Source organism: Miscanthus floridulus, chromosome 9, assembly GCF_019320115.1.
Source record: "Miscanthus floridulus cultivar M001 chromosome 9, ASM1932011v1, whole genome shotgun sequence".
NCBI classification, from domain to species: domain Eukaryota; kingdom Viridiplantae; phylum Streptophyta; class Magnoliopsida; order Poales; family Poaceae; genus Miscanthus; species Miscanthus floridulus.
The window spans coordinates 100409993-100428278 of record NC_089588.1 but is presented as its reverse complement, the minus strand read 5'-3'; the positions used below and the strand labels follow the sequence as shown (position 1 = coordinate 100428278).

General features: G+C 42.7%; 1 protein-coding gene across 6 annotated transcripts in view; it reads left to right on the top strand.

Annotated features, from left to right (window-relative positions):
- The first annotated feature begins 2402 nt into the window (after positions 1 to 2402).
- LOC136484016 (uncharacterized) overlaps positions 2403 to 18286 on the top strand; it is a 40623-nt gene continuing 24739 nt past the window's right edge. Inside the window, exons 1-4 of one of the 6 annotated variants that reach the window (XM_066481180.1) lie at positions 2403 to 2606; positions 3943 to 7771; positions 8417 to 8501; positions 9168 to 9278. In XM_066481180.1, coding sequence (XP_066337277.1) covers positions 4081 to 7233 — 3153 coding nt within the window. In that variant the 5' untranslated portion in view covers positions 2403 to 2606; positions 3943 to 4080 and the 3' untranslated portion in view covers positions 7234 to 7771; positions 8417 to 8501; positions 9168 to 9278. Of the gene's footprint in view, positions 2607 to 3942; positions 7772 to 8416; positions 8748 to 9148; positions 9279 to 18286 lie in introns of those variants that run through there. The other 5 variants (XM_066481182.1, XM_066481183.1, XM_066481181.1 and 2 more) reach the window with 5 other exon arrangements.

The following is an 18286-nucleotide window of genomic DNA, read 5'->3' as shown; positions in this document are numbered from 1 at the left end:
GAAAACCATATCCAAAGTATGACCACTACAAGTTTAGTATTTTTTCTAGCTAGATCATGTCAATGCAAACTCAACAAAATTGGAATCATAATTTTTGCACATACCAAGCTCAACTTATGCATTTTTTAAGATAGAAACCATTTAAAAAGCATTTATCTAGCTCCATTTTATTCTCCCAGAAATATACAAGAAACAGTGTATTTCATATTTTTATCAAATAATACACTTCATGAGGAATCAAACAAAATTTGGTTCACCAAAATTGAACACTCCTAGCTTGAGATATGAATTTTTGAAACATACATTCAAATTTGGAAAATAAATCAGAAAATCAAAACATACACAGGCTGACAGCTGGGGCCCTCAGTCTACGGGACCCACCCGTCAGCGAGACTAGGACAGGGGACAGCATTGACCGGCGAGAACTCACGATGGCGAGGTCTTCGACGGTAGCATCTTCACCATTGCATTCCCCGTGATCCCCCGCACCCAGTGCTACCCCTCGTTGGACCAGCAGTGCACTAGAGCACCCTCGCCGACGGCGATGGCGGACGACGGAGGCAGCACGGCGGTACGCCGGCGTTTTCTAGTCGTGGTGTGCTCAGGCGAGGCACATCACGGCTTCACAGTAACCTAACTAAGCTAGCTAGGGTGGGTTAGGGTTTCGACGAGGCAGCGGTGAACTCCAACCGCGTGAAGGTCTCGGCGGTGGCAATGGCATGGCGGTGCGCTGCCGTGTTCCAGCGAACACATGACGGTAGAGGCTAATCGGTCAATGGCATGAGTTACTAGGGTTAGAGGGGAAGATGAAACTAGAGAGAGAGAGCAAGCGAAGGATCTTCTATGAAAGCTGGTCGCGGCGAGCCGAGAGCACGGTGGCGCTTCGGTGATGGCGCGGTGTCGACAAGGCGAAATAGGGCCTTACCATGGCGAGACATGAGGTAGTAGTGGTTAGGGAGGTAGAGGTGGATGTGGCGGAGCTGTTGGCGCGAGGAATCGAGCGGTGGAGCTGCGACGGCGGTGAGCGGGCACGTTGGAGCGATGGCGATGGCGTAATTAGTTTTGAATGCGGCGCTATACTCATCACATCCCTTATCTTGCATTTACATTTCTAGTGTTGCTTCGCTCTTTAGTGTAATTAGTTTTGAGAACAAGCTTGTGTCAGATCTAGTGGTTAGTATGGCTCTTTAATTAACCTTTGAGAGTACACTAACTTAGCGTAGTAACTTAGACATTATGTGCTTAGAGACTGTAGTCACTAGAATTGTGGTAGGTGGCTTGCATTTTTAGTAAGTTAGCGCAACACTCGCTTCGTCATTTAATTATCTAACATCTTTGCTAAGTGTTGTTGTATAAATTTTTAATAGGCTATTCACCCCCTCTAGCTATTAGAACATTTCACTAGGGTGCGACCTAGGCACGGCCCTGTACGTTAGGCCGTGTCGCCCTAGGTCCATACAGTGCTAGGCCGGGCCGTGCTTGGGCTGGGCTAAAAACATGGGCCTCGTACCGGGCTGACGGACTCTGGCTGCATGCCCTTATATAGTCTCAATCAAAAGTTAGCTGTCATGTGTAAATTAAAGATGGCTAAAGCTCTCTTCCGTGCACTGCAGGCCACATTGCTCTATTTGCTACAGATCTAACTATTTTCTCTGTCTGCACAGAAGGCTTTTGTTTTTTTGTTCTCTCACAACACATCTCAGCTTTTCCTCCAAAAGTAGTGCGTAGTGTTTAGATGGAGCATTTGCAGCCTTTACAGGATGCTCTCACATGTCGTGGAGCCACTGCTCGGGATGACATGGATGATTAGTGCGGAGGTGGAGGAGGCTACAAGCCAGGATAGCGTGTCGGAAAGAAAGAAGAGACGAGTGAGAGATTAAAAAAAACCAAGGGTATTTTTTAATCTTTGTCAAGACTCAAGAGTTATTATATTTAAATAAAACATGACTAAACTTTAGTTATATTACCTCAGTCCTAAAAAGAATGTAACTATAGGTGGCGCGTCACGAAAAGTGGTTCATGTTTGATTAAGATTATAGTGAATAATATTCATATTTATAGGTTTAAATTAATACATTTCGTAATTAATCTGATAATATTTATTTGGTATCATAAATATTAATATTTTTTATTTATAATTGGTTAAATTTAAGATACTTAAATGTGATATTTTGTTAGAATTGTATTCTTTCTGGGACAGAGGTAGTACCAATCAGTGAAGTAACAGTTAGTTTTGGATGATGTGTTTGAGTTTAGACCACACCAGTGCCTCCGTCGCCATCTCGTCTCTTTCCTCCCCTCTCGTCTTGTTAAGCACACTCAACAGTGCTGCTTAAAAAACGCACACTAAAAAATGGTAAGCAGGCTGTCGCGATTAAAAAAAAAAGGTAAGCAGGCAGGCATGTCAACTGTCAACAAGACAACAACAGAAACCACCACCCGCACGCATCGACTGGTGGCCCACTGCGCTAAACCATCCCCCGCACGGCCGCACCGGCCGCCGCTGCCGCCCTAGCTCCGGCCACAGCAGGTCACTCCCCGCTCCGCCCCGCCCCGCACGCACCCAGCTCAGCTCAGGCGTCCAGGCGGCCGGCACCAACACGCCGGTGAGTTACCCTCTACCCCCGTCGCCGCTGCGTTTGCTTACCCATTTCCCCTTTCCCTCCGTTCGTACTGGGGCGTCGCGCGTCCACCGCAATGCGCCGGTCGGGTCTGTCCCGTTCGTCTCAGTATTTCGATTCGCTCTAGCCACTCGCAAACTACGGCATTTTGGTTGGCTCCTATCCTAGCACCGCATTGGGGTTGGCTGGCCGGTTGGGGAAACTCTATAATCGCGGCTGTAGAATGCTCAAAAGGACGAACTCTGTTGCCCTGAGACGAAATTGTCTGGCGTTTTGAATGTTTCTTTTCTAGCTGATAGCACCCGCGGTGTTTCTGTCTAGCTGATAGCATCCGCAGTGTTTCTGTCTGAATCCTTCTGAAAGAGAGGGCGCTACTGCTGCTGCAGTACTACAGTTGATTATAGCGCTGCGGTGGGGTGGTTTGGTGGAAAGATGGGCTATCCTGTATAAATTTTCTACTATCATTTTGCTAACTGGAATTGCTGTGTCTGACAAAATTATATCTTAGATGAAGCTCATCACTAGCATATGCATATATGTTTTTTTATTGTTTTCGAGATGATTGGTCACAGGTTTATTGTTTAAAAGATCTCCAAAGAGGTGGCTTCCTTTACCCAGGTGTGCATTTGTGCCATTTGTGACTCCCACAAGCAAACTGAAAACATTTTCTGTGGAGGGTACTTAGATGAAGCTGATGATAGTTTTCCCTGCCTCACGCGAGATGTTGACATGTTGCTTCTTTATTTCAGTTGGCTTGTCCTCGATATATTTATGCTTATCTATTGATCAAATTTAGGATCTCTGTTTGTTGAGATTGGTGATGGGTCTAATAATACTCTGATCTAGTTTTTTTTTTACACTGCAACTATTCCTGTTTAAATCTTAGCCTGATTAGTTAATTAGCAAAGTAATGGTAAATGACTCAAAAGTTGTGCAGTAGTTTTGATCACAAACAAACTTGGATCACATCATCAATTCATCATGAGAGACAACGAATGGGGAGGGCACATGCAAATTCAGTCAGTATGCACTTACAATACCGAGGCCTGAATTGCTTATCATGTGCTAATATCACATTTTCTTAGGTCTGTTGTATTATGTTAAACTCTACCATTAGTAAACTGAATGTAATGAATCATAATAACTTTATTCATCTATCCTGAATTCACGATGCATATACATGGTTATGTTAGATTGTTCCGCACTAGCATCATACTTGTTGTGTAACTGATAAAAGAGTACAATCGTTTGCCTGCAGATTCTCTGTATACATGCAGCATGTTTCTATTGCAAGCATAACAGATTCTCTGTATACATGCAGGACTTGATGCAGCAAAAGTTGTGTTCATACATTTTTCATAAAGTGATCTGCAGGTCTATATCTCTACTGCTTTAAGATACTTGGCTCCTGAAACACATGTTGATTAGGGCATTCTAATAATGTCAGGCTGGTAACAACATGGACTCCTGTAACAATAAGAGGCAGAGGATATGTGATCCAGTCTCCAAGGCTAAGTCAAGTGACGATACAATGTGTAATGAGAACGCTGCTAGGGCTGAGAATCAATCTTCTGATCATTGCCCCAGTGAATTTGACCACCCTGAGGAAAGAAATACAGCACATGAAGACTGTCAGCAAATTTACAGGAAACATACTTCTGATTATTCTACCCAGAGGCCCGCTGGCAAGTCTATGATTGCCTGCGCTTGTCCTGATATCTTTAATTTTGAGACCTACAGGGATGCCAATCGGTTTGCAGTTGGTCAGATCTGGGCCCTTTACGATAAACTTGATGTCATGCCAAGATTTTACGCTCGAATAATGCATTTTGATGCTCAGAACCACAAAATACATTTGACCTGGCTGGAGCATGAGGCAACTAATGAAGAAGACGAGAATTGGACTAATAAAAAACTTCCCATTGCTTGTGGAAGCTTCTGCTTACAGCCAACAGTAGATACATCACAAGACAGATTCATGTTTTCTCACATTGTTGCATGGACAAAGGGTAAGAAAGGAAACTCGTATGACATATATCCTAACAAGGGTGAGGTATGGGCTCTTTACAAGGGATGGAGCAAGCAATGGAGCTCAGATACAGATAACCATAGATCCTGTGAGTATGAGGTTGTGGAAGTCCTGTCTAACATGTCAGCTGATGATGGTGCCACAGTTATCCCACTGGTCAAGATTAAGGATTTTGTCAGTTTATTCGCAAGAGCTAAGGGCATGTCCTCATTTTTTATACCATCAAGTGAGCTACTTAGGTTTTCTCACAGCATTTCCTTTTATAGGACAAATGGAAATGAAAAAAATGGTGTCCCAAGAGGCTTTCTAGAACTTGACACTGCATGTCTCCCAGCTGACCTCGGTGCAGCATTTTCTTCTGTCACTCTTGTGTCTTACATGTTTCTCGGCAACATGACAGGCTGTGTGTTTGCTGATTTGACCACTGAGGGTGCAGATAATAAAATGGATTGTGGAGACGAGTTGATTGCTCGAAAGGATAATTCCTTAGAACAAAATGTTTGCCACTCAATTTGTACAGATGACAATGATGATATTTCTTCTGAGCAAAATCCATCAGAGCAGAAAAAGGCCCATGATGCCAATGAACTTGTTACAGAAGATACATCTACAATGCCAAATGCTGCAGGGTCATGCGATCTTCAGATGTTAGGCAAGAGGAAGCATGATGATTGTGCTGACAGTGGCCGCCGGAGGGACTCTTGTATCAATAAGAGGCAAGGTAAAGACACTGCTGATAAAATGTATAATGATGATGTTGCTGTCGCTAACACTCAAGCTGCGAAACATGTTCCTGACACCACGGACAACCAAGGTGAAGGAAATGCAACACATGAAGATTGTCAGCAAAAGTACAAGGAGGAAGCTACAGATATTGCTAATCAGACGCATGGCAATCCTGGGATTGCTTATGAGTGCACTGGTAGCATCCGCAGCAGGGACTCTCGTAACAATGACAAGCAAAGGAAGGGCAATTCACTTGCTGACACTAATTCAACTGATGATAATGTGTGTAGTGATAATGTTGCTGGTGGTAAGAATCAAGCTGCTGAACCTGTTCACAGCACATTAGACAGCCAAGATGAGGGAAATGTAACTCAAGAAGGCAGTCAGCAAAAGTACAAGAAGGATGGAATGGATATTGCCAATCATAAGCATTGTAATCCCGTGATTACCGATGAGTCTTCAGATTTCTTTGATTTCGGAACATTAAGAGAAGTTAACAGGATAGCAGTTAATGAAATCTGGGCAATTTATGATGATCATGATTCCATGCCAAGAAATTATGCGCAGATAAATGATGTCGATGCTTCCAACAATATTGTTCAGTTGACTTGGCTAGAACACAACACAATGAATTTACAGGAGACTAGATGGAATCGTAAAGAATTGCCTGTTGCATGTGGAAACTTCTGCTTAGGAGAGACATGTGTACTACATGACCCATCAATGTACTTTTCTCATAAAGTTTCATGGGTAACAGGCAAAAATAGGAATTCATTTGAAATTCATCCTAAAAAAGGTGAGATATGGGCTCTTTACAAAGAATCAAGTTTGCTGCAGAGCAGAGACACTGATAATCATCAATCTGTTGACTATGATGTTGTGGAAGTTTCCGATGACTCAATGAGTGTCGGTATTATCGTTTTCCCCTTGGTCAGAATTGAAGGCTTTGTGAGGCTATTTGCGGAGTCCAAGGATAAATCCCATATTTTGATACCATCGAGTGAGCTACTTCGATTTTCTCATAGTATACCTTGTTATAGAACAAATGGAAGTGAAAAGGTAGGGGTAGGAGGGTTACTGGAACTGGATACCGCTGCTCTTCCTTGTGACTTGGCCACAATGTTTCCTTCCGTCACTCTGGATTCTTTCATCGAGCTCAACAAGGAAAAAGTCACTGAGTTTGTCGGTGTTACATATCCTGATTCTGAATTCTACAATTTCGATGAAGACCGCTCGTGTGAGAAATTTGAGCGTGGGCAAATTTGGGCTCTCTACAGCAGTACTGATACATTTCCCAACCTCTATGGTTGGATAAACAAAGTTGAGAAGGAACCATTCAATGTACATTTGACCTGGCTCAAGGCTTGCTCTCAGGGGGTAGATAAGCATTGGTTGGAGCAGGACATCCCTGTGAGCTGTGGTAATTTTGTGACCCGGAATTCAACAGCCGAGCATTGTGAAACCTGTGCTTTCTCCCATTTAGTGGTAAGCAGGTGCGAAATTGGTACAAGGCAGCAGGTCAATATTTTTCCAAAGGTAGGTGAGGTCTGGGCCATCTACAAGAACTGGGCACCCGACAGGGTTCCTTCTAGTAAAGATCGTCCTGCCAACTATGCCATTGGCTGGATCAAGATGTGTACTGAAGCTACCACTCTATTCGCTTTCCTGACCAAAGTCAATGGCCACCTGTCTGTGTTCAAGCATGATGTGCTGAAGCCACCACTGGAGATACCAAGGGAAGAGAACCTGAGATTTTCTCATCGGATACCATCATTCCGCCTGACAAAAGATAATGGTGGCAAGCTCTGTGGCTTCTATGAGCTTGACCCTGCTGCTGTTCCTGACGTTCTTCTTTAGGAAGGACGTTCCCTGGCGCTTTGGATGCCTGACTTGTTTCAAGACTGTAAGAGCAAACATCTCAACTTCTAGGATGTTCTGCTTAGCTAACATATTCATGTATCCAGAACCATACTGTGTTCTGTTGCTATGTATCCTCCTCTGTAGTTGACGTGCTTTATGGAAAGCAAACTGAATTGCCAAAGTACTGGTATGTACTGCTATATGCTCAGGTCTTCAGTGTTTGTGGTAAGGTGGTTGCTTGGGGTTGTTGTCGGTTGTTTCTTTTAACCCTTCTATTGTGTATTTTATTCAACGTCCGTATGTCATAGGTTTTCTCTAGCTTCTCTCCTATCATGTTGATTGCTTTTTGAGAATGCTGAATAGTAAGTGCTGTTGTGAAATTACGCTTTTAATATATTGCCGCTGAGGAACATCTGGCATTATTTTTGCGGTTGGTGTTGGTGAGCGGTGGTGTGGTGGCCGTGAGGGGTAGAGGAGATCTTGGGTGGGCTCTGCCTCTGGAGGCGCCGTTGACCACCTGTTTGTTATGCATCAGGTGAGATTGAGCTGCTGCTGCTGCTTGCTTGTGCAGATCTTGTCTGTTCCTTTTTAGTTCGTATGTTGCTGCTTGAATATTATCTGTTTTTTTTGCTTCTGAATACTGCTGTAATTCAAAAGTTACTTTACTGCATGTTGTGTGAAAGTGGCATAGTAGAGATTCTGTTACTTCATGGCCAATATTGCTATACAGGTTTAGTCATGAGCTTTGAAAAAAAGGCATATTCAAGCTTTAGGTTTCAGTAAACACTCTTACTGTCATGGTGCAAATGTCTCTGTATTGCTTTGAAAGTGCATCATGCTTTCTCAGTATGTAGAGTGCTTTATTTATAGATCGTCGTAGCTTGTTTGCCTGCCGTATTTCCTGAATGCCTCTGTATTGCTTAGAACCAGGATAGTGATTCATTTTTTACCTGCAGTTAGATTATACTTTAATGATACCTTTATTGATTGAAATAAGATTTTACCTTGACGATGTAAAGTTTTAAGGTTGTTTCCCTTTCCATGTTTCGTTACCTTGATGATTCAAATATTTACAGTTATCACTGCATGCTTCAGCTTACATATTAATTAATTTTACTCTTATCTATACCGAAATTGGATACCTCTGAACTTTAGCTATTTTTCTTGTTCATCAATGTAGGTGAACTGATGACCGGACCGGGCTGTTTACTTTGGACGATGAAGATGATGATTGTTAGTACAAAGGAGATGCATATGTCCTGCTGGTATGCTATCTGTTTTCTGGGTTGCTCCATATTTGTTGGAAGTGAGGATGGCTAAAACTGGGTACAAGAAGATAGGCTGAAGGAGTCATAGTTCATCAACTAGTAATCTCTATTGCCGTACATCTTCTGATTCACTTCACTACTTGACGTGCCTGCTACTTGTACCGCAGCCTATCACTTCTCTATTTGAGCCTTGATGCGAACCTCTCAGAATATTTTCTTGACATTGCACAGCAGCCTACTACATTGTTTCTTAGTATTTCCTCTTTTTAGTAACTTTCTGAATAATTTCTTGACATGCCATGTTTAGGATTGGTCTTATTGCTATTGGGTGTCTTGACAGACTGCTATTAGGTGTCCTGACAAACTGCTATTAGTATTGTTTTTATGTGGTGGTAGTGTTTATGGTCAGGAGTATTATTGTTTGAGATGGAATTTAATTTGCAAGAATTGATCATGAAACAAATAATATACATTCACTAAAATTAACATTGTAACAGCATCACTGTTTTTAACATTGTACTTGCTGAACTTGCTCACGGTAGAGAAACAGATAATATACATTCAGTAAAATTAATTTAATCTGGGTTTGTATATCATGTCTACTTTGTCTAGACCATTTTCTTCTAAGCATAATGTTTTTACAGTTATACTTTTCATCTTCAGGCTAACCAGTCGTTCGTGATATAGCTCAGAAGCTACGAAGTCATGGCTGGTATCACTACGAAGGAATAATGCTGAATTCAGGGAGCACATCACTGGACTATCAATGAAGCTTCAGCTGAATGGAGTTATGCTTGGCATGTTGAGTTCATTTTTCGTTAGCATCATTCTCATAAGGAAAAAATATATAAATTATTGTCTGATTTCTTAACTTTTTTTGGAGCTGTAATTTTGTCCTTTAATTTGTCAAAGTCTTCTTTCAGCTAATGTCCCTTAGCATTGTAATCTATTGCCTTTTTTAGCTATTATCAACTTTGTTGCGTACCATTAAGCAACCCGTAAGCCTGCAGGCTGCAGGAACGAATATATGAACATCTGGTCACTTGATGTGTCAATCAAATGTCTGCATCTGGCTTTTATTTTTGGATGCTGATCACTTGATGTGTCAATCAACTGTCTGCTTCACAAATCATAGTGGTAATAATGTTTGTTTGTTGGTTTGGTCCGGTGACCAAATATATGAACATTCTTGAGAAACTTTGTAGCGCCACATCAAATTCAAATTTCAACTGTAATGGGAAGATCAAGTTGAATTACTAGGATGATAGTTCTATGTTGCTTGTATTTTCAGCTTTTGTTTCAGCGTGCTCTTCCGTTCATTACTTGGATGCAGAGTTGGTTCCTATCCCTGTTGAATCCTAATTTTGTGAGTCTACTTTCTTATGGAAAAGTAACATGTTGCTGTCACCTTTACAAGGTATAAATGCATTTTAAGTCATGAATGCTTGTATCTCTATACGCACATTTCCTCTTTTCTTTTCTTTTTTTTTTTTTTTTTTTTTGCTCTTTTGATTAGCTTCAATTGAAATTTGTTTTTCTTGAACGTGGTTGTTTTGACCACATTTTCTCTACATAACTCACTATTGTTTACTCTGTTTTTGAAAGAGAAGTGTTGGAGTTAGCATGAAGGGCGAGGGAAGCTTCATTTCCTATATAAGCTTCTCATGCCTTTGATATTGTCAGCAGTAGCACTTTTGATGTTTGTCAATTAATTTATGTTACCTCCTTGGGCCATATAGGCCCTGTTTGGATACTCTAGCACAGCTAGAGGTTAGAGTTAGTTTCTAGCTTAGGACTAGCTCTGAACTAACTCTAGTCTAAGAGATGTTTGGATACAAGGGTTAAAATGATAATAAATGTGCTTTCCAAATTATTGGTGCGGATAAAAGTAGAGAGAAAACAGTGGACCCTACCTCAAATAGCCCCAACTAGCCTAAATAATCACCTCTTTGGGGGATAGTTTTTTAGGGTGAGCTAGTTGCAAATAACCCACTCTAGTCCTCCTGTTTGACTACTTTAGGGCTAGTTGAGCTCCACCTAGCCTAAACTAGCTCTAACCCATAGTTGCGTCCAATTTTCAGACCTATTATTAGTAGGTGGCCCTACCCTGCAGTCATAAGGTGCTGGTTACTGTGCCGTACTAATGTCTGCATGTGGTTTTGTAGGCTGCCATGCCTCCACGGGCCACGGGCATGGAAGTTTGCTCTAGGCCTGGTTCTCTTTGCAAATTTTTGCAACCCGATGAATAGTACCACTTTTGTCTTATTTGGCAAATATTGTCCAATCGTAGACCAACTAGGCTCAAAAGATTCATCTCGTGATTTCCAACTAAACTGTGTAATTAGTTATTTTTTTTACCTACATTTAATACTCCATGCAAGCGGTTAAAAATTGATGTGATGGAGAGAGAGTGAAAAAACTTGGAATTTGGTGTGCATCTAAACAAGGCGCTAGTATTTTAATGTACAGGCTGTTCATCTCCCTCTAGGGCTTGTTTAGTTTGCAAAATTTTTGGCGAAATGACATTGTAGCACTTTCGTTGTTATTTGGCAATTAGTGTCCAATCATAGTCTAATTAGGCTTAAAAGATTCGTCTCGTGAATTTCGTCTAAACTGTGTAATTAGTTTTATTTTTTATTTATATTTAATGCTTCATGCATGCGTCCAAAGATTCGATGTGACAGAAAATCTTGAAAAATTTAGCATTTTAGAGTGGAACTAAACGGTACCCTAGTCGTCCAGAGCCTTTTAGCTTGGCGCCATCCCTCGTCGCTGATCTTGACAGTCCTGAACCATCCTTGATATTCTCTGTTGGAGCCTAGCGACGATTGGGCTTCGTCTCCCTCGTGGCGCCCATCGCACGGTAAGTGATGGAGACGTGATTCCCGATCTTTCGTCAGATTGATGATAACTATCGTTTTGGTGGAGCACGATACATCGATCCGGCTTCCGATCAAAAGATCCAAACCCTGTAATCTTAGCACCATGACTCCTCAGGTTATCAACCGTGTCTTCAACCGGTTGACCTCGCCACAAAGGCTAATCCCTGCCTGCGAAACGAAGAACACAAGTAAGAACTCGAAAAAACGCAACTCAAAGACTTGGGACAAACTGCAGATGAATGATTAAGCACACGAGTTGGGGTTCCACAAATCGATAAACGGCGACTGTCAATGACAAAATGATCTAAGCAAAACCCAAAACCTAACGACGGCGGCGGCGAATGTTTATAAAGCTCTTAGGGTCGTCGCCTAATGTGGACATGCCCCCCTAACGGGCTCAAAGACGATACACGGTCCAATGGACCAAATACGGTGGCGCAGTACACTGACAGATTCTGGATGCTGACTTATTTCGATGATTCTCATTGACTCCGGTGGAATTTGGACCTCAAACCAAAACCATTAGTTAGCTTATAAAATTATCTTTTCATCCATATGTGGATCGTCGAAAACGAAGTCCGGGTGCATCCTGGGTGACCAGTTTATGGTAGACTGGCCCTGGAGGCTGAGGCTGACTCGAAGTCGTGTTGGACCGGGCCTCCGGCTTGTGTTGGACATCCTTGCTGGTCATCTTCGCCTCCTCCTCTTCCTCTAAGTTTCTCCTGACCCTCTCCAATGTTCCTAAGAAATATAACATCATTACGTAGCAATCTATTCTCAAAAGTATGAAAATGATCACTTAAGAATGAACTCACCTCTAAATTTAGTTGTCGCATTCGAGTTCGGGTCATTGGACCTTACATAATGGTTGGAGGATCAGCGGGTGCATCCGAAAGGAGTGATGTCCTCGTCAGTAAGGGTCTGGCAGCATGCAGAGAGAGAGACTAAGTGGTGGGCCCAGGCCACCGGTGATGACCACACACCCGTCCTTGTCACGATGCGTCATGCTCGAGACGTGACCCTGGGCTGGAAGTGCCCGACAAGACCTATTGCTCTGTTCGCATGTCAGGTTCTAGCTAGACACCTAACAGATTCCGAGGCAATATTCCTCATGTCGGTCGGGGCGAGAAGCTGAGCCGAGCAATGCGTTGCCGTCTTCTAAGGTCAGGAAACAGGCGGGCCAAGCCAAACCCCTAGGGTGCGGGTGACTTGGGCGCAGATTTGCCATTCCTAGCCTATCTTCCAGGTGCAAAGGCCTTGTCCCGAAGTAGGTTGTCTAAGGACCATTAGGCCCTTTGTAATAGTCCGGAGTGTGCGCACGAGCGCACACGACGAGTTTAGCCCTGTGTCCCTTAGGTGATTAGGAGAATCAGTAATGGGGTTAATTGTACTTCCATGGTGCTAATTAAGAGGTTTAGGTAATCCTCTGTCAGGTACTCAACAGATGGGCTGACAAACAAAAGTGAGAAGATAAATTTTTCTTCTTTTAATATTAAGTATAGGGATGAGGTGATTCTCTCGAACTTTATGAAACAATTTGGGGTGATTGGTGATCTCACTGGTCACTAAGTTGATGAATACAGGCTCCAATTCCATACTTCATGTTCTTTTAGAAAAGATTAAGGCAAAACTTTTAAGAGTTTGAGTATGATTTTTTAAAAAATATTAACTTTTATATGTATTGTAATAGAAAATTACCGTCAAAGCTATGTTTAAAAGTATGGAACTGGAAGTAAAAATGTAAAATAGGAGACTGGAAATGTGAACAAAATATCATACAAAAAAAGTTCCTACTTTTATGTTTTTTTAGGAAATTCTACTTTTATGGTTGATGCGTGTTTTTGGCACCGTAAATCAAAGGGGCCCACAAGGCCGCAAGCAACCCGGAAGCCCATCTGCAAAAAAAAAGAGTTATGCAACTTAGGATTCCAATCAACTAAGCAGGAAGGTAAAAGCACACACCAAGGTACACAATGTAAATGCGCAAGCTTAATTGAGAAAGAGATGCAAACTCTCATTGACGACTCCGCTATTTTTACCGAGGTATCGAGAAGCACGCAAGCTTCCCCTAATCCTCGTTGGAGCGCCTCGCAAGGGCAAGCTTCCCGTCGCGTAACTTTGCCTTCCCCACGCGTAAGTAGGGTTTTGAGAAGACCCCTCCCATACCTCTCCCCACCATCTTCACTATCGAGTTTTCGGCCAAACCGCCGCGGGCCTCATTCCCTTCGGTACACGGTGGCGGCTACACCACAAAAGCGATTTGTGTGGCCTCACAAGAATACAAGACTCTCTGGTGTAGAACAATGGTGAGCGAAAGCACCGAGTGGTAAGAGGTATGCAAACTTCACTAAACATACACTAGGCCTAAACCTAGAGCAAGTGCAATTAGCGATGGCCTAACTGGCCTAAGTACTTCACAAAGCACCTACACTAATCACCAAGTGAATCACTAAGGACAATGCATGTGGAGAGCACTAGAGTGGAGCCTCAACTACCTTGGTATGTTTCCTAACTCCCACACCTCAAATGGCCACCCAAAGGGGGTATATGTAAGGTCGAGATGGCGGACTAGAGGGGGGTGAATAGTCCTTTCTAAAATTAATTGCGTCGGCTAACCGAAACAAGTGCGGAATTAAAACTATCAGTCTACCCAAGACTACACCCCTCTATTTATGTTCTCTAGCACCTTCCAAAGATACTAATTAAGCAACAAAGGTGCCGGGCTAGCTAGAGCTCACCTAACCAATTCTAGAAGCAAGGTCACACAAACCTATGCCACTAGTACTTTAAGCAAAAAAAGGGAGCTCCTACACATGCTAGTAAGCAAAAACACAAAGCCACCTAAGCTCACTATCAATGCTCAATAACAAGGCAACCAATGCCAAATTAGAGAGCGCAAATACTTAGCTACACAAACTAAGCAATGTGACTAACAAGGTTACACAAACCAAATTAGCCACGCAAGGGAGCCACTTCTATGCTACACAAGCAAGAAGGTAACTAGTGAGCTACACAAGCTTAACTAAAATACAAGAGCAACTACATAAGCACAATGTATATGAAAGTAATTACAAGCTTGTGTAACGAGGATGCAAACCAACGGGAAGAACAAGGTTGACACGGTGATTTTTCTTCCGAGGTTCACGTGCTTGCCAACACGCTAGTCCCCGTTGTGTCGACCGCTCACTTGATGGTTCGGCGACTAATTGGCATCACCCGCCAAGCCCGCACATCAGGCACCGCAAGAACCTACCCCAAAAGTGAGGGTAGCTCAATGACACGCTCAACTAGAGTTGCTCTTCGTGGCTCCCGCGGGGCGAGCACAATGCCCCTCACAAAGCTCTTCTCCGGAGCACCACATAAGCTTCTTGCGGGCTTCGACGGAGACCACCACCAAGCCATCTAGGAGGTGGTAACCTCCAAGAGTAACAAGCACCACCGGCTTGCAACTCGATCACGTAGTGCCACTCAATGCAACCTCACGATGCAATCGCACTAGAATCGCTCTCTCACACAATCGAATGATCACTATCAAGTATATGTGAGATGGAGGGCTCCCAAGAACTCACAAGCATGGACACAAAGTCCCCCGAGGTGCTCAGCACCAGCCATGGCCGAGACACCCTTCTATTTATAGCCCCACGGGCTAAACTTGCCGTTACCCCTTCACTGGGCGTTTTTCAGGTTGACCGGACACGCCGGTCATATCGACCGAACGCAGGACCTCAGTGTCCGGTCAATGGATGCTCACCACGTGTCACCACCGTTCAACCTCAGTCGCTTGATCTCAACGGTCAAGTGATGACCGGATGCAGCTACTCAAACTGATCGGACGCAGCAACCCCAGCGTCCGGTCGTTTCCAGTAAGGTACCAGTCACGACCGGACGTGTTCGGTCGATCATGATCGGATGCAGCGTCAGCGTTTGGTCCTTCTCCAACTTTTCTGTGTCACCTACATCACCGTAAGTCAGCCTGACCAGACGCACCCTGTTAGCGTCCGGTCACTTCCAGTGTCAGCATCCGGTCAAAGACCGACGCCTGCACGTTCTCTGCAGCTACTGACCAGACGTAGGACCCTAGTGTCCGGTCACTGCGTGACCAGCGTCCGGTGCACTCTATGAGACCCTATCTTTTCTGTATAGGGCGCCGATGGTACAATCGGACTATCCGCACTCTACGGGCGGACACTCCGCCGGTGGAGTTTTGAACCCTTCTCACCTCCGTTCCATCGCCGAGTTGATCCACATCAACTCCAACTTCATCTCCTTTATAAATGTGCCAACACCACCAATTGTACACCACTATGTGTATGTGTGTTAGCATTTTCACAATCATTTTTTCAAAGGATTAGCCACTCAACTTGCCACGCCACTCAATCCTAGCGACGATGCAAAGTTAGATCACTCGAGTGGCACTACATGACCGATATGCAAACAAGTTTGCCCCTCTTGATAGTACGGCCATATATCCTAAACCCGGTCATCAACTTCTCTACACACCTATGACCGGTGAAATGAAATGCCATAGGTTATACCTTTGCCTTGTGCATTCCATTCCATCTCCTCCAATGTCGATGCAACACATGCACCAACATGATCAACAATGATATGATCCACTTCATATCATCACGTGATCATATTGGTTCATCGATCTTGACTTCACTTGCTTTTCACGGTTGCCTTCGTCCATCAGCGCCAAGTCTTGCTCAAGCTTCACCGCCACGCGGTCCATCGCTCCAAAGCCTCTGACTTGCCCTTCACGCTTGCAACCGGTCCATCAAGCCAAGTCTTGTCTTGATCTTCTCCACCTTGATCATATGACTCAATGTCATGTCTCATGTGCAATGAGCTCCTTCATCATCACATGTGTGAGCTTTGCAATATCTCCAAGCCATTTTCATCTTCATGGCATATGTTGCTCACACATATGTACCTGTGGACTAATCACCTATGTATCTCACATAAACACAATTAGTCCACCTAGGTTGTCACTCAATTACCAAAACCACACAAGGACCTTTCAATCTCTCTCTTTTTGATAATTGATGACAACTCTACAAAGATATAGAAATTAAGCTCTTTTGGATTCATGTTGCTTGCCCAAGCAATTTTACCATGTGAAATTGATTTTTGGACAAGTACCACAAACCCGAGATGGTAGTATTAGCTCCCCCTATATATGTGCTAGAGTGTTTGATTTGAAACTCGCACATATGCATAGATTAAAATTGTGGGAGAGTAATTACTACTAAATGATACTAAGGTGTATAGAATAAACCTTTGAAGCGTGTACCAATCGGAGTTGCACCTTTAAGTTCATCCTTAGCACCATGGTTAGCTAGATATCACTTGGAAATAAAAGCACTAGATACCTTGTGAGATCAACATTAAAAGCAAGGTACTAGCATTACTTGAAAAGCATACCAAGTGTCTAGCTATCATCCTATGCATGCTAGTTATCAAATCATCATTCAAGTTCTACAACTAGCATACACCACACAAGCATGCATATTGAATTTGAAAGCTTATGCAATGCAATCAAGCACATGAATATGCACATATCAAATGCAATCAATCAAAGTTCGTGAGCTTGCTCCCCCTACTTGTGTGCTTCTCTTGTCTAAGAATTTTGATCCATCTCTTTTCTTCAATATTGCTCCCTCTTTGTCCACGTCCATGTCCAACCTCCCAATTTCTCCCAAAGCTTTCATATCTTGTACAATCTCTCCCCCTTTGTCATCAATTTCCATAAAAGGTGTGCTTCTCATTGATGCAAAGGTATGCATTTGGGGTAGATGGTTGAGGCTTGAATCTTGCATTTTTTATGGACATCACTTGATTGTTGGAATGACACCACTTGTAGATACCACTTGTAACTTGTACTACTTGTATCTTGTGTAGGGCTTCTTGAGATACCACACATAGAATCTTTGATCTTGATATTAATTTGTGGGACACCTCCCCCTATATGATAGCATGGGTCATCCATTTGATACACTTGAGCTCTTGTAGGTGAAGGATGCATTCTTCATCTGATGATCACTTAAAGTTGAGGATCACTTGTGGAACCATCGTCTTGCATGATTGATACCATGTGTAGATATGATATCACTTGAAAGAATTTTCTAGTATGGAACCACTTGTTGGATTTATCAATAAAAACCATTTCTTGAACATTTGCTATCTTTACGAGTACCACTTATATGATATCACTTGTGAGTTGATCTAGACATCACTTGTAGATTCTTGATGAAATGCTTGAGTCTAGATACCACTTGAAACAAACGAACTAGATATCCATTTGCATTATTGTCTTGTGCTTGTACTCTTATCACTATCATGAGCTTCTATGGTTAACTTAAACTAAATTGATTTGCCTAAGCTTTCAAGTCCAGTTTGAACCAATGACAAGCTTCTTCACATCTCTTGCAAGGGTTATCTTGCCAATGTTGTACTTATCACTTGTTAGCAATCCAAATTAGATCAAGTACTTGGGATCACTAGCTCATGAACAAATTCAAATACTAACCACTAGATCAAGTAATAATTCAAGCAATAGTGGTAGGTTATAAATTTAAACATTTCATTTGGTATGCATGATCCTATGAAGTATGAACTATATGCACTAACCGCATACTAGTAAGGGATGAAATGATCATGCACATTACAATGATACCTTTGCTATGTTGGAGTAGAGGATAGTCACATAGATTCCAATTCATTACTCCAATAGCAATGTGAAGTCCAATTATAAGCTTGGTGAGGACCAATAGATACCATGTTGAATTCCATTCTTCACCCATATGAAATGAATATCACTTATGATCAAGCACACTTTCTTGTTGTGGTTGGCTTGCTTCATCTTTTGATCAATGCTTGCATGAGAGCATCATCGTGAGA